General features: G+C 30.7%; 3 protein-coding genes across 4 annotated transcripts; 1 reads left to right on the top strand and 2 right to left on the bottom strand.

The window, feature by feature from the left end:
* Positions 1–589: 589 nt before the first annotated feature.
* On the bottom strand, positions 590–2962 carry LOC105283227 (THAP domain-containing protein 1-like). The gene is made up of 3 exons (XM_011345826.3): positions 2782–2962; positions 2060–2223; positions 590–1988 (listed from the first exon to the last, which is right to left on the bottom strand). The coding sequence occupies exons 2-3, from the start codon at positions 2210–2212 to the stop codon at positions 1302–1304; spliced, it is 840 nt and encodes a 279-aa protein (XP_011344128.1). The 5' UTR covers positions 2213–2223; positions 2782–2962; the 3' UTR covers positions 590–1301.
* A 525-nt stretch (positions 2963–3487) lies between these two features.
* LOC105283226 (probable basic-leucine zipper transcription factor J) lies at positions 3488–12907 on the top strand. Of its 2 annotated transcripts, XM_011345825.3 has the most exons (6): positions 3493–4103; positions 6907–7042; positions 7163–7360; positions 8356–8600; positions 9181–9718; positions 10969–12907. In XM_011345825.3, the coding sequence occupies exons 1-6, from the start codon at positions 4005–4007 to the stop codon at positions 11385–11387; spliced, it is 1635 nt and encodes a 544-aa protein (XP_011344127.1). In that variant the 5' UTR covers positions 3493–4004; the 3' UTR covers positions 11388–12907. The 2 variants fall into 2 exon arrangements, with proteins under 2 accessions (XP_011344126.1, XP_011344127.1); XM_011345824.3 differs by having other exon boundaries at positions 3488–4103; positions 6907–7360.
* A 1082-nt stretch (positions 12908–13989) lies between these two features.
* Positions 13990–17102, bottom strand: LOC105283224 (chromatin modification-related protein MEAF6). The gene is made up of 4 exons (XM_011345823.3): positions 16862–17102; positions 16313–16516; positions 15829–15865; positions 13990–14716 (listed from the first exon to the last, which is right to left on the bottom strand). The coding sequence occupies exons 1-4, from the start codon at positions 16934–16936 to the stop codon at positions 14379–14381; spliced, it is 654 nt and encodes a 217-aa protein (XP_011344125.1). The 5' UTR covers positions 16937–17102; the 3' UTR covers positions 13990–14378.
* Between the last annotated feature and the right edge of the window lie 652 nt (positions 17103–17754).

The raw sequence follows: 17754 nt of genomic DNA, 5'->3' as shown, positions 1-17754 counted from the left end.
GACAATGTGCTCTATTTAAGAAAATATTAAGGTTTATTAGGATCGAAAGTCATCAACTTTCAATCCAATAGATCAATACAATAGGTCCAATAGCTTACAATTAGACTTTAGACCATATAAGTATGAACCAACAGTGGCTATGTTCAGGTTGGTTGTCAAGAAGAGTGACATCACTAACCAAGAACTAACAGAAGTTGCTATAGTTTATACACCGTATATATAAATATATATATTTTTAAATTCACAATATCTTCCTAAATTAATATAAAACAATTATAAAATGCATTTTTAATTAATTAATTATAAATATAAATTAAGAATAAAAGATAACAAGATATAAAATAACATGATAGAATTTCGTAAAGATAGCAAATTTGATTTTCGCGTGGATTTTAAGTGACCAAAAACCGTTATACTTGGCAACACTTTTCGCCTCATTTTGCTATAGGATATACAGCCTATTGGTGGTCCATACTTATATGGTCTAAGGTATTTACAATATTTACAATTCATACATTCGAACTCCTGGCTCAGCACGTATCGATCAATTAGAAGATAAATCTGAAAAAAATGAAATCAATCTTATATAAGCTTTTAGCATAAAAAAATATTTATTTGCTCTTAATTACAATAGTTCTAGTTAAAGATACACTTTAAAACACAAGTCTTACAGTTTGTATGCTGCATATCACAGTTTGTTCAAATTAAAAATATAATAACATTAACATATTAACAATATAATAACTTATTTAATAACATTATGCATAGCCACAGTTTTACTACTATAAACAACTGATTTGTGTCCCTTTTTGTTTTAGAATATATTCTTAATCGAAATCTTATGTACGTATTTTTAATTTTATTGCCAAGTTGTGACAATCTTTCAAAAAGGAACAATCTATAGACATCATTTGTTTTTGAAAAATTGTTTTAAATTTAAATTCGAATTCTTTAAGAATGGTAAATAATATGTCCGAAGAATTTTTTTCAAGAAATAAATCAAAAGTTCTCTCATCATAAACAAAAAAAGCGTATTGGGACGATAACGACGTAATTTGACTAGCTCTGAAAACCTAAAATTAGGCAATGGACTAGTAGAACCAATGATAGCCAAGCATTTCTTACAAACGGATTCATTTTTTGCTATACAAAAAGCAAAAATAATGTCGGCAATATTTTTCTTCTGCTTGGTCATACTGAATACCAGGAGTTATAGTCATCTCATCCAGAACAAGTACACAGTCTCTATTTTTTTATCGGTAAATGTTTGTACTTTGATGTTTAAAATTTCAAAAATATCATCAAATCAAATTCGTTAATTCTTTAAATTCAACACCTTCTAATTTTCTCCGTAATGTCCTTTCAGAAGGTAATGGAATATTTTGGTTTAAAATTTCTTGATATCCATTACTACCACATGCTAATTTCAAACGAATAGCTCGCTTGACTGTTTCATCTGACCATGTACAACGACGTTTATTTGAACCCATGAGCCAAGTGATTTGGTCCTTATTGAAGACTTTCTTCAACGAAGTTTGTAGTTTTTCATATTTTTCCATTTCTCCTTTCACTATTCTTAGATTTTTCTTTAAAACCCTTCTGAATCTCTCATTTCTTTGGAGCACTTTGTCGTAAAGTTTTTCACGATTTTCTAAGGTTCGCGTTAGTTCTTCATTTTTTCTTCTTAATTCTTCAATTAGCTGATTTGAATTTCGATTTCCTTGAATTTCGATTTCCTCTTCTATGCTTATTGTCGCAGATGGGTCTACATCTTTTGATGGTATTGGTGATAATTGTAGGTCATTCGCTGATGAGCCTTTCCCATCTAAAGTGTCGACATTTATTTCTTCACGTTCTTGATTTAATGAAATGTCAGTATTGCGAGGTTGGTTGCTCGACGATGAAAAATTAATGGGCACAGCATTACATTTTAATCGTCGAGTACCATCACAACGGTCCTTTTCCCACATTTCCTCAGGAAAATGAACCTATATAAAAAAATAATAATAGTTATGAAACATACTATGATAATGTACACATATAAGAAAATTATTCTTACTTCACATATCCGACTATATTTTGATGGCTTCCAATCTGGAATATTGATTTTAGCTATCCACAAAGCTTTTCTTTCCTGATTTGTAGGGAAACATCTCATGGAGAATCCTTTTTCAGAAGAATTGCTACAATTCCGCACACAACAGCCTGGCATTGTTTATAATTCTATAAAATTCATCACATAAGTTATCATAATTCAATAAAATGAAATATGAATATAAGTTAGATATGAAATTTTCACAATTAAGGGGATGCTGGAGTGACTAGGGAACTGCTTTGTGATGGTAATTGCAGTTTCGAAAATTCTCTTTATTGCTTGCGCAGAATAAAAAATCCTTTTCCACAAATGAAGTATAGATAGAAAGAAAGTCCGCTCTACAGGACTTTATAATCAAAATGGAAAAGTTAAAAACTTGCATTTGTCTTTTCTAACTTTTTTCTATTTTGAATATAAAGTCCTGTAGAGCGGACTTTCTTTCTATCTATACTTCATTTGTGGAAAAGGATTTTTTATTCTGCACAAGCAATAAAGAGAATTTTCGAAACTGCAATTACCATCACGAAGCAGTTCCTTAGTCACTCCAGCATCCCCTTAATTTATTATAATTATTTTTCCTCCATTAAATTATCACTACAAAAATAAATTATCACTACAACGTATTATTAATCTATTGTTTCATATTGTTACGAACATTGTTAAAATACGCGTATTAATTTATTTACCTTTGCTCTTGAAATTCAAACACAAAATATTGTTTGTGTTTCTCGTGTAATTCACCCAAAAATGACGCTTAGATATGCATGCTTTGTTACAAATTTCTAATCGCTAGTACCGTTAATACTCTATAGAGCGCACTAGTAGCGCGACCGCCATTTTAGATCGAGCTAGACTGCCCAGACTCCATCGACATAAATAGACCGCTGATCGCAGTGATGGAGGGACTAATTATATTTGGAGTGAGAGGCAGACAACTGGAGATACTTTTATCTCTTTCTAGTAAAGCCTGATTGGCTACTGTATACCACGGTAGCCAATCAGGCTTTACTAGAAAGAGGCGGAAGTGTCTCCAGTTGTCTGCCTCTCACTCATTGAGCGTTCAGTGAGCTATTGCATCTAATTGGTTTATTCCTTTAGATCTAAAAATATGTGTCAATTAGATGGAAGAGCTCACTGAGGAAATGGACCAATCAAATTCCTTATGTCATGTAATTCTACAATAAAATAATAAATAATGGAAAAATTAATATCGCGATATTTTCCTCTCCACTTTCTCTCTCTCTTTCCATTTCTGTCCACATCGAAAAAGTTTGGATATTGGTTCAAGTAGTAAATACGAGTCGGTAATATCGGCACTCCAATTACCACTCGATTTTCTCAACGATTTATGAAAATTGATGATCAGTGATGATTTCAAGAGAGCTATGCTGCATTTTGTTAATGTTGCAAAATGAAATTAATTAAGATTAAATAGTAATCTATTTGTTCCAACTTCAAAACTTGCTGCATACGACATACACACATAACTCATATACACACCGCACAATACATGCGACATGTACATTGTGCCACGTTGGCAGTCTTTAGTGCGACATGATTTTCACAGGCTAGATATTGCTCCGTTAACATTTCGTATTATCAAAGTGAATACTGCGGATACAAAAATTGCAATTTGAGGCAGTCTCGAGAGCGTAAATCCGTCTATGACTCGAATTTGGCGTGCGTTCGTGAGGGTGGGGCAGGAACAGCTCGAAGCTGATCGTCGGTAGCTCTTCGCGTTACTCGGTGACTGTCCGTGGCGATCACATGTGTCGAGAGCTAGCTACTTGCTAGCTACTTGCAGTGCAGTGATTCTTAATTGTCGACTCTCTGTTCGATGACAGCGTTGCAGTGACACGAAAATTGTGAATACATTTGGTCGAAGCAAGGTTTCATATGTTAGGTAGTGATGTCGTCGGATCTACTTGATCTGTTAGGGGACACGTTTCTCGATGGAGACATTAAAGATGAACTGTTTGATCATAATTACGATGACGACGTCATCACGGTGAGTCTTGATTTGCATTTTTCATTCTTCCGTGATCCTGATCCCCGAGTGTTCGACCTGCTGCATTAACAGCTCCTGGCTGCTAGCGGTTCTTTACTGATTATTCGTTCTTAGCATACTTGGCATGTCACAGATTGTTTACTGTAGGCATCTACTCGATACAGAAATATTGAAATCAGTTAATTCATTTAGTTTATACTTGGAGGCATTAAGTAACACCTAAAAATTGTTACATCGCACTTCCAAACATACATCTGGAATATTATCGTAGATGCAACTTTCTGAGATCCAAAATATTTGTTATTTTTACTCACACTTGGAGAAAATAAACTACAATTATTTGCAATTATTTAATCCTGCCTAATAATTTATTTCAAGTGTCTTGCATGGTAAAATGACGAAAAGAATACTTTTTACATAAACCCACAAATATGCACAATTTATATGTGATATATATTATTGAACTTATATCGTGTATTTTGGATTGTAAATTGACCGATACTATGTCTCATCTCAATTAAATGATTTTAATTATGCTAATAAATGATCTTGTAGTTGAAAAATTATGACAATAAAGCTACTGACATTTATGATACTTCCCATTTAGTAGCGACCGAGAAACAGGCTTTGAGTGAATAAAAGATCTGTTTAAACTTTGCATGAAGCAAAAGTAGAACGCATTTTATTATATAATCATATTGAATCAAACTGGAGTAAATTCGTACGCGAATTTGCCGATTAGATTGCCCATCTTTCTTGCAATTCTTTTTGCTCTTTACCCCTCCCTATGTTGTTTAAATAGTGTGTGATCAATATTATCAAACGTTTTGTTGCAATGTAATATTATGCGTCGGAATTTATGTTCATTTATACGTTTGATGGATTTGTTCATTCATAGAAAAAATTGATGCGGTCCCATTAATTGGCAATTAACTCCAATGTTTTTTATTATTTCGATTAATGATTAATGATAAGTAACGTAATTGGGTAGAGATTAGTGACTTTAATGACTCTTGCAACGACGGTTTCGTTTATTATTAAAAATTAGATATACATTTCATTGATAAATTTCAGTTATGCGTGAAATTGCGCTCGATTCATGTTAACATATGGTACCGATATGCGTGCACGTGTTCTCCAAGAACATACCCACGCCGGTCAGTCACGAACGAGATTCCATTCACTTATTTGTATCTTCTCATTTCGAGTTTCATTCAATTTGTTTCTATTTATACATAAATGAATTTTTTTCCATATTGGATAATATAAAAATTTTATATATTTCACAAGTTTTTAATATATTATTAGTATTTCTTAGCTTTTTCAGATTTAATATAATATTTGTCAATTTATATACATTCAAATATTAGAAAAATTTTCTGCGCATGTTATGGCCAAGGTAACTGTCAAGTTGATTATTTAACATCGCATGATTTTGTCCCCGCAATATTGTTTGGCAAAGGAGGCTGTTTAAACGAGACAACTTTTAAGAATGCGCTTTATTAAATTAGTTTTATGTGAAGCTTTCTTAAGAATTACACAAAGAATAATATTGCGAGAAGAGACAATATGTTTCTCCGAATGTCATCAAGTCACTTCACATATGGCGCTAATCCATCCACGTGGTCGCGTTGTACATAATCTCGCTCCTAAAATCATTTATACGATTATTGTATTATAACGTGATGCCATATTATATGAAATCATCTTTGATGGTCAGACAACTTTTTCCAGACATATTCTTTATTAATATAGTAAGATTATAGAAAATATGAGCAAACTACATTATACATATATATTTTATACACATTTGTATTTATTTTATTATTATTATATTATTATTATTATTATATTTATTTTTATACAGTAAGAAAGAAATATGCAGTTTGCATCTGATGTCTGATGTTTCAGAATATATTTTTTTACCACTTTATTGTGCTGATTATTTTTCTTTCTTATTTAAATTTCTATTATGATTTTTATATAATATTTTTAATTTATTTTTTACATTAATTTATTTTTAATTTTTTAATTATATGTATAATATTATTAATTTTCACACATGGTTATTCTCTGTTAACAATTTATCTGCCAATTGTTTGTAATCTGTTTCATGCATTTGCAGATTTTATAAATGTTGCATTCGTTTCTTTTCGTTCCTCCCAATCCTTTTCCGTCCCTTTTCGAGTCTTCGAACCGGTATGACTAAGAACGTAGTCATCGTACGGTCGAATGACCTTCGAACATATAGAATACCGTTAAATTACGGAACTCTTCATAGCCAATCTTAATCTTGCACACCGCACATCGATATAGGTTTGAGGTGTATTTAATTATTTCTTTTTTTATACTGTTGTTTTGAAATTGCATAATAAAATTTTTACTAATATAATTTTAAAAGTTACGTAATAGATTTGTTTTTGTTATTATTAAAATATGGCAAAACAGTAAAATTAGCGTGTTGTAGCTTATTTTATTAACGAATTATTGAAGCGATTATTGTCAAAATTTAACAGAGAAAGAAAAAACTTTTCGTCCTTTTCCTACAAATGGTCTCCCTTTATGTGCTAAATTGTTTTACTTTATTCCATCTCTTATATTAATATTCAACATGAACATATGTAGTCACGAAATATCAGTAACATATAAAAAATAATTCGTTAAATTTTTATGCAAATTTTACGTAAATTAAATATTTAAATATCTATTGATATACAAAAATTATAGAGATAAAAATACAAAGAACAAAGAGATAACATAATCATATAATATTATATTATATTAATGTGATTTAATATTCCAGGCGGAAGAATGCCCGGCAAACCCAGAAGACATATTTTCGTTCTTAAAGATGGAGGAAGATCCACAACTGGACTTCAGCTTAATCGGAAAGGATCTGGAAACAATCCCGTCCTCTTCGTCGGACAGCGGGCTTTCTAGTACGTTGAGCCTCTGCTATGAACAGCAATTGAGTCCGTTCCTGTCGAAAAGTAGTAATGAGGAAGGATCACAGATCGACGTTAATAACTCCGATTCAAACAGTCCACAAAATTTTGTAGACTTTGAGCCGGTGGCTAGTCCGTTCGTGGGCAGTATAGATAGTCCTGTTAGATCTGTCACGAGTTCGAATATTGGTTCACCAGCCACTGATGCGGCTGAAGAGATGGACTACGAGCAAACCTTGGTCGCTGTTGTAACACCGAACAATACTATGCCAAATGCAAACGCTATTATTGCGGGACAGACAATTGATATCGGTAAGAAAATCACGATATTTTTTGTAGAATTTTATATAATATTACAATATAAAAATTTATAGTTGTAAAATATTTCAGGATTAAGTAGTATTTATTTTATTGGGAGGATAATTAAATTAATTTAACTTTAGTTTAAAATGAAGGAAATAATATATTAATTAATTAATGGTGTGATAAAGATGAAATAAAATATAAGATTAATGAAAGAGAAAATTACCTCAGGGAGAAAAACCTCCGCATTGTACATTTTGGATAATATTAATAATAATAATATTTGGATAATGCTGGCGGTATTTGAACTTTATTAACCCATACCTCGGAAAACAAATAAAAATGTTTAGTGTAGTGTTTTGAAAAGATTTCGATGTCAGCTACAACAATATTGAATAAATAATGAAGGTTTCATTTAGGATTTTAAACTTGACCTTTTTAGTTTTGTATTTCTTATCATTTTTGAGAGTTCAATTCAAAATGATTTACTTCCATATAATTGCGTTTTCAATATTGCAAACAAAATTTAATAGCGCAAACAAAATTTAATACAAAATAAATGTCGCGCGAATAGATTAGAATCGACCTCATCGAGACATTATTCAACCAAGTCGGCAGGCAAATAGACAGTATTTAATAATTGTTGTAGATATGTTTTTTGTAATTTTGTATATATATATAATTATTATATTTACATTGTATTGGGTCAGTTAAAAAATTCAGTTCGATTTTTGTGTTCAATTTTATTGCATTTATTGCATTCAGTGGAAACAAATTATTTATCAAGTAATTACCATCATTATCTATGATTAGATATTATTGTCTATTACATAGATTGTAACATGCCTGCGTTACATGTAAATTGATTGGAAAAATTGAAAAATTGGACCAAACCTTTTAACTAATCCCAAATGATATAATATTGTATCATAAATATATTATATAGATATATAAAGAAATCTAACAAGCATATCGAAAATAATATATAAACTTTTGTGTTATAGATTCAGCATCTGATCAACAGAAACATATTGTGTCACAAGAAAACACCATAAACATTCGGAATTTGAACTTGCAATGTAACGGGAAACGAAACGTACGACAATTGATACGAGTCACACCGATGGGTTCTGGTAATCCGCGGTCTATTTTGCTACCAGTTTCTCTAAAGGATATGAAGGAAGTTCGAACTATTAAAATCCTGACTGGCATGCAAGCGAAAAATCTGAAAGGCTTCAAAATCAATCAGGTAAACATTATCAATAAACCCGTTCAGGTCCGCAATCTATAATCTATAATCTATAACTTGTTTATTCATATATATTTATTTATGTTTATCTGAATAAAATAATTATTAAGAATAATGTACATATTATGTCGACATTATATAATATATATTCTTCTTTGTAGCTTCTTCTCTTTAAGGGGATCCTGGAGTCGTCTGTTTTACCATTAACTTTAATGCATTGCTACTGTTGTTTGGTTGCATAGAACAACAAATTCTTTTCCACAATTACAGTACACACAGAAATGCTTGTCAATAGACTGGACTTTATGTTAACAACAAAAAATTTCAAAAATTACAGGTTTATTACCGACTTATGGCTTGCCTCGTATGATAATACGCTTATAATACACAGGTCCTTGATATCGTGCAAAAGGATTTTTCATTCTGCGCGACCAATGAAAAGATGCATTAAAAAAAGTTATTCACTTCGTCGGTAATACAGCCGACTCCAGGATCCCCTTGAGACGTTCACTAATTGTAAGATGTATCATTTCTATTACATCAATATTTATTTATTATAATTCGGTTTTTCTCTACTTAGATGACTATTAAGCAAGAGGATTCGAACAGTGACAAAAGCAATTCCAGCGATGAAGTACCGTCGGAAACGGATTCGCCCTATCCGCGATTGAAGTTAAACGCTGAGGAGAAACGGCTGTTACAAAAGGAGGGCATTACATTGCCTAGTCATTATCCACTGACGAAGCACGAGGAGCGTGAATTAAAAAGAATCAGGCGCAAAATCCGCAATAAGATATCGGCGCAAGATTCGCGCAAGAGAAAAAAGGAATATGTGGACGGCCTGGAAGACCGCGTGAAACAATGTACGGAGGAGAACATAACGTTGCTGAAGCGTATCAAGGCGTTACAATCACAAAATCAAAGCTTAGCCGGCCAGTTGAAAAGACTGCAGGCGCTTATACAGAAAGGCAACAAGAGCGCTCAGCCGGCAACCTGTTTAATGGTATTGTTACTGTCGTTAGCTCTTGTTGCTTTACCGAACTTGCGGTCACACTCTAACAACAATAACAACGACTTGACACAAGATCAAGAGCAACCAGAAAAAACATCATTGTCAGGTGAGTTAATTTTGTTCCTTTTATTTAAAAAATCGTATATATTTTATAAAAAAATATTTATTTTCATTGCTCTACTTCACATCACTGTGTGATATTAATTATTCAAGCTTTGCAAATCATCAAGTGCGCATTAATAAGAATTTACGTGTAAATTGATAAACATTATAGATTAGTCTGGGATATTGAACTTCATAAAATTATAAAAATATGTTAAAGGTTTTGCACTTTATAATCAAAGCGCAAAACTACGTCAACTAATTTCACCAGATCTAAATATAAAAATAGTGAAAAATGTGATAATAAATATATAATTTTAATACATAGGAACATGATATAACTAATCATATTACAATACTGCAGCACAAAATTCGGTGCGCAAGTTTGTGAAAATATTAGGTCGGTGCATAAGTTTTTGTCGATTTTACAATTTTTTTTAATTGAAATGAAATGAACGATTAATACAGCATAAATCAATCAAAGTATTTTCATCATTTTCTACGATTTTTTTCTCATCTTTTCGATCAATGCGAATATCATGTCGAAAAAAGGAGTCATCTTTTGAGGCGATCTATTCACCGGCAAGAACTTGTGCATCAACCTAATATTTACAAATATGATTCAAAATATATAATATTTCGAATTTCTGCATGCTTACACTGATCCACAATAATTGTTTACATAATAATTACTATAAAATATACAAAGAAAAATTAATGATAAATCATGTAGTATTGATAAGATTTTATATAATATGCATAGTTTATATTATTTATTACAAAATTATAAAAATATATTGCTCTGCAATATAGAATATATAAATTTTAATATTATCGATATAAAACATTTTTTTATATCTGCAATTTATATATCAATTTCTCTTATAATTTTCTTCGCAATACCGAGCTACATATGTATAAGGAATTCTATTTACAATATTCCACGGAACACGATTTCATTGAAAATCAAAATTTCCGAATTTTGTTGCAATCCGATGAAAAAAAATGCATTCAGCATAGATGCGAAATTTCAAGGATTGCCTAACTTTCTTAATTTTAAACTATATATTATTTAATTACAAATTTTTTAGCAGATTAAGAATCATCTTATTTTTCATTCGTATCTATCTTAACTAAAATAGAATTCTAATCTATAATAATTACAATCTAATGGAATAAATTGTTTACATTACATTAATTATTAATTGTTGATCCTTTAATTGTACTTTAATAGAAAATAATCGGTAATTTTAGGTCGCTCCAGGACTTTACTGTACACAAAACAGCTCATGGGCGAAGAATTACAGCAGTATGGTGAAGAGCTATTGCAAGAGGTTGAGGGCCTTTTGGATCACGATTATAGCCCAATAATACAGATGCCTCTTTACAAGCGTCCCCGTCTTGACAATGAAGCTGTACCCAAGTACGTCTCCCCTATGAATCACGTAGGAGGAACGCTTGGTTTAAAGGCATCCGATCTTGCCATCATGAAAACGAAAAGGCAGTACATTGAACCACCGTTAGACGATGTGTGGCCGCCACCGAGTCCAGGTGGGCAGAAAAGAACTAAGATGGTCGACAAACTCGAAGCTCTCACTAACGAGCTTAAGATCAACATTTCTGATGCTGAAGGTACCAGAACGGTGCTCCTGAAAGTGCCTCACGATAAGTGAACGAAACAAAATCCGCCGTTTTGCAACACGATAAAATTAGATTGAAATTCAAAGATAAACGAATATCATTTTACACCAATCTTATTTTATTGCAATGGCTGCGAGAAGACAAATTCGATTTTTTACAATCACATCAGAATATTAGCTGATCACTTGCATGCGAAATTCGAATTTTTTATATCGGAGATAGTTATTATATTAAAAAATATAATACATAGATGTGCAATTAATATGTGTAAATCCTACACATTTTTCAGATATCAGTTACTTAGTGATACTTTTTAAAAAAGCCATCCCATATATTAATGTATACATTACACATATACACACGTGCAACGCACGCATGCGTGCATACATATTTCGCGCCTTATATTTTTCAGAAAGAGAAAACGATTTTTATGTATTAGACAAATTCGAGGATCTACTTATTTATATGAAAAATTATATGATTATCTTATGTAATAGTTTAAAGATTGCAATTATTATTATCATTATTAGCATAATCGATATAATATCGAAAATAATGATATAAAAAGATTTGTAAATAATTATATTAAGTATATCATGAAAGCTATGGCGTACTATTAGCTTTAATATTAACTCGGCGACTCTTATTGATAGTTCAGTTAATAGTAATTGTAAGAAATAAGTTAGAGTAATTATACACGTATGTACAACTATACATATGCAAATAACATCTATACAAAACTATACAATTCGAAAATTCTCTATGTAACTCGCGTATCTTTAATTACGCGGGAACGTTTGATTTAACATTGTTATTTTAGTCAAAATATCACTGTTATATTTGCTGAAACATTTTGATGTGTCTTTCTCCTTCCCAATATGAAACCATTTCTCATCAATTTTATTACAAAGTGTCAGTGATCGCTCAGTTGATGCAGAAAAGAAACAAAAATAACAAAATAATATTAAATTCTTGATAAAGTTGTATTGTCAATAATATTAGTAATATTTGTCAACTACACTTCTGCGTGATATTTATTTTGTTATTTAGGATAATGTACGATAATATGCGCATAGCAACATCTTAAATACGTAATGCATGAATTATTTGTACTAGCAGAAAGTCAGGCGGAATTGAAAAAGATGTTATTTGATATCGTTTATAATTTTGCAAGTAATCATATCTAGAAGAGACTTATCTATATCTAGAATAGTACACAGTTCCATTAAATAATAAAGACTGTATTATAGGAAGCATACACATTCTCTATATCTCTTCGAATTCCAAATATCGTTCGTTTAATGATTTTTTTCCACTAAATTAGAATATATCTGATAACGAAGTAATTTTTAATTATATATGTTTAAACATCTGTGTGTATGTTGTATATGTGAGTGTTATGTGTATGACGTATACATACGCGCGCGTGCACACGCACATACACACATAGATATATTACATGTATACACAAAATTGTAAATAAAATATGTAATTCGTGGTTGAATTTTGCATAATAACTTGTACTTGTTATCTCAGAAGTATACTACCGAGAGATTGATCGTGAGTAAATCATTTATATATCAAGTTGACCGAAAAGTCTGTACGGATTTTTTTCGCAAAATTTTGAATTAAGAATTAATTTTATTCAACCAAATGTGCATTATTTTTTCGATAATTTCGCCATTTCTTAGCTGCATTATACCATTCTGATAAAATGCTAAAAAATATTATTCCACTTTAATCTTCCTGTACGATTATTTCCCAAACTATTCACTATTCAAGAAAATATTCAGATATTATTATTCTGTTTCTCGATGACGTTTTACATCCAAGACAGATTATTCATAAGAACAAGCGCAATATTTAATTAGAAAGCAATTAAAGAATTAATACTTTTGAGTATAACATATATCTATCTACTTCTAAATTTTTTATTGCTATTTTTTTGCACTATTTATAGATTTATTTTTATTGGTATCTTTATACTATTACTGTGGCATTCTTTAACAAATGTGGCAATGTGTTCTAAATTGCCATTGGACATTGAGTAATTTTTTTCCAGATAGACCTCCGAGATTTCAAAGTAGTGTTTATTTTCTTAAATGGAACAATCTGTTCTTTTAGCTAGGTGTATAACATATTCCGAAATAAGTTTATTGAGTTACGTCATGTAGGTCCAAAGTCATATAAAAAAAGATCATTTAAGATTATTTAAAGTCAATGAACAGTCGTACTTTCTCACCATAAAAATTTGTCGGAATAGCCGTGACGCAACACACGCAAATAAATTTCAAGCACTTCTATTTACAATTATATAGTGCTATAAATGGGATACATAGTGCTAAGGCATTGGACTATGCTATAAAAAATTTGGGTCTTATGCGCTTAAATTATTACAATAGGATTGTTTGATTTCCAGGATTTCTTGTCATTTTGGTTTTGTTCTTGGTGTAATTTTATAAACATTTCAATTCACTTTAGGTTGAGGACTGACATACACACGCATGTACGCACGTTGACACACATTAACAGGATAACAGGATTATTGAAGACTAAGGAAGACGTTTAAAAAGTATTAGGAAATAAGGAGATAAATATTTTTCGCTATCGTTAGAAAAATATGTTTTTATCACATTACCTGTGTATATCATTAATATATTTTCTAGTTTTATTTTTACAGAAAATGTAAGTATGAGATCCTGAATATTAATACTGTAGTAACATATGAAATACAGATACAAAATCTTTACACTTTTCTGGAATGTCTATACGAATTTTAATTAAAGTGTATTAACTTATACTTGTAGTTTTGAAATAGATATGTTCCATTTTTGTTATAAGTACAAATACTTGTGTTTTCTTAATACTTTATCTTATATAACATACGTGTGTTTATACGTGATCATTTAAATATTAAAGACAGATTATTCATAAAGAACGGACGAAATATTTTATTTACTTAGAAAGCAAAGAATTAATATCTTACTTTTGCGTCATATTAATTGTAGCACTACAACATACATCTATCTATTTCTAGATCTTTTATTGCTATTTTTTTTCGCACTATTTATGGATTTAGTTTTATTGGAATCTTTGCTATTACTGTGGCATTCTTTAACAGGTGTGGTAACGTGCTCTAAGTTGCCGTTGGACATTGATCCGTTTGTAAATTGAATGGAGGCATTGTCTGAATTATTAATGGTACCATTATTTTGAACGTATCCGGTTTGAATAGAGGTATGATTTTTCCCACTAGTTTCTTTGTTATTGCTGGAAGAGATCGCGTTCGAATTGGCAAAGTTGCAATTGTCTTCGCTGCCACTATTTCCAATCTGAGACTCCGACTCACTGTATCGTTCAACTGGAAGCAGGGGATCTTACGTTAACTGTATAAATTGTATATAAGAGGAGAGAAAGAGTAAAATAAAAATTGATTGCGCAAAGAGAGATAATATAAGATGTGCGAGTGTTAAAAGGACTCGTCTATATATTCGATTCACGTCCTTGCAACGAATTTGCTTTTTAGATTACTAAGTATAAATATGTAGAATACTTTTTTAATTATATTCAATAATTGTTTACACATGAAATAATAATCTTATGTATTAAAAACGGTTCTAAGGGGTGAAACCACCCTTCAAATGTAGACCTTTTTACTTTTCTCGATATATCTCGAAAATTTGAAATATCAAAAAATGTTTCATACAAAATTTTCATGGTAAAAACGTCTCTATTTAGTGATTAATGAAATTTTTTTAAATAATTTTTTCAAGTGTTTAAAAAAATTTTTTTTAAATTATTTAAAAAAAATTTCATTAATGTCATTAAATAGAGACGTTTTTACCATAAAATTTTTGTATGAAACATTTTTCGATATTTCAAATCGTTTGCGAGATATATCGAAAAAAAGCAAAAAAGCCGGCCTATGAAGGGTGGTTTTACTCCTTAGAATTGTTTTTTGGCAGCAACTGAAAATTTCTTAATTCATGTATTAACCCTGTCTACATGCGTGTAAAGTTTCAGTACAATCAGAATTTTCAGATTCGCGATGTTCCCTTGTAAGTATACGTGACAAACAGAATGAGAATTAATTTTCTTCAAATACTAAAAGAAATTAATTATTATTTAAATCTAGCATTCTATGAACGATATTAAGTTACAACGATAGTGCTTGATATCTATGTATGTGTACATACATACATATCAATTTCACCATCTTTTAGCATCAGCTGTTGACTCTATTAATCTTATTCTTTAAAATGTGAAACAATCGAAACATAGTTAGTGCAAATATATTCTATTTATAACATAATAATACAATAACATAAACAAATAACTTAGTTAAATATAACAACTACTTATGCACTGACAAAATTGCTGTTCCATAAAAAAGAGAATGATAAAGAAAGATATAAAATACAAGAATATTATGCTTGTAAATAAATAATCATGAATATCCATTGAGGTCCTTACTTTTTTCTTGTGTATTCTCTACGAGTCCGCTAACAGCCTGTAACGAAAAATCACATAAATTAACTATTGAATTATAATGCTAATAATAACACAATAAAGATACTTTATGAGCCATATAAATCTGGTTATTTATAAACACTGACATGGTAATATATTAACAGGGATTCTCAACCGTGTGCCCGTGACAATTTATTAAATATCAGAAAAAAAATTGAAAATAAAAAAATATTGCAATTAAGATAGTTATAAATATATTTATTTTATTTAAATAAGCTAATTTCTCAAATAATTAAAAGCATATGACTTTCTGCCCTTTATTTATTCTCGCTCAGATTTCTTTGCAAACATGGCCCTCTAACTTTTTTCCAGTCCCTAATGCACGGGCGACATCAATTAAGTTGAGAACTCCTGTATATAGTTTTTCAACAAGTGTGGAACAAAAAACCGACAATATATATATATAAATATAATTTTATTTACTCACTGCCATGGATGTAATGGACGATTTAGAAAATAATCTCTCGGCCTCCTTAAATTTTCTATTACGTTTGTCTGCTTTGCTATTGGTATTTTTGTTGCTCGCTAAGTATCTATCCCAACCCCTTATTATGTTCCCATATAATTGCGTGTCCTCTAAATAGCTTCCTTCAAAAGCATATATCTGTCGCTCTAAATTGGCTAATGTGTCCTGTAAAAATTCACTCTCTTAAACGTGCAATTCAACTCGTAAGCTTTAACTTAAACCTCTATTAATGCCAATTCATAATAAACGTTGTTTATTTTTTAAGTTCGGTGCTTGAAGAAAGATTGGAGCCATTCTTTTTGTTAGAGTACACATAAGTTTACTTTCTAATATCATAACCTCACAATTGTGAAAACAACGCGATTAACTTTACGTAACTTTTTAATCGAATTTTTATTTGAATTTATATTATTTGTATTACTGAAAATTTGCAATTTGTATAAACATGACGACATTTTATGTACTTCTAACTTAAGCGTTAGGAGCTTAATAAATGTTTGAAATACTCACAGCGATCTCGGCTTTCCGTTTTACTAATTCTGCCAACTCCGCTCGCAAATCTACAGAAGATTTCGGATTGGACATCTTGTAATATATATAGAGGAAAAATATTTATGACAGTTACAATAATAAAATCGAACAAATAAGAGATTAATGTGATCGACGCGACAATAAAATGTTTTTGTTATCTTGCAAGTGAAATTTACTGGACGAGTATTGTTTCGTACTATCACGACATCTACAATCAACAAGATGTTCAAACTCCCATAAGAAAACAGTGCAGCGTTAGTTACACCATCTGCCATGGAGCCTTCGAGAAATGTAAACTAAATGTAAAATTAATATGGCGGTATTTTCGCGCATATGAACAAGAAGTTTTATGCTAATATTGATTTTAATTAATGATTGAATTCAAAAAATGGGTAAAAATATAAAATAAATTTAAAAACACTTATATTGACGTGAAATTATATATATAAATATTATATATTAATAACTTACATGGAATAGGAAAGCAGGTTAAAATAAAAAAAGAAATATAATTATACCCATACAGCACAGAAGCTTGCACCAACATTGCAGCAACGTTGCAACGTTGCAAATTGCAATGCAACAGTACAAAGACATTGCAGAGATATATATTCGCAAAATACCAGCACACATGTAGCAACATGACATTACTATTTCGGAAACATTGCACAATCAAAATTTGTAATTAATTAATATTAATAATTCATTTTATTAAAACATTGGAGTCTTCCTATCCTAACGAGATTCGTCCAAATCTATTCGACCAATGATGTGTGATGACCAGAATCTGAACTCGGTAATATGCGCATGCGGTGTTTATCTCTTTCGACTATCTAAAGAACATGGTGGTTGTATGACGCGAGCATCATTCT

Source organism: Ooceraea biroi, chromosome 9 (assembly GCF_003672135.1).
Source record: "Ooceraea biroi isolate clonal line C1 chromosome 9, Obir_v5.4, whole genome shotgun sequence".
In the NCBI taxonomy this organism is placed as follows: Eukaryota; Metazoa; Arthropoda; class Insecta; order Hymenoptera; family Formicidae; genus Ooceraea; species Ooceraea biroi.
This window is presented reverse-complemented; position numbering and strand designations above follow the sequence as displayed.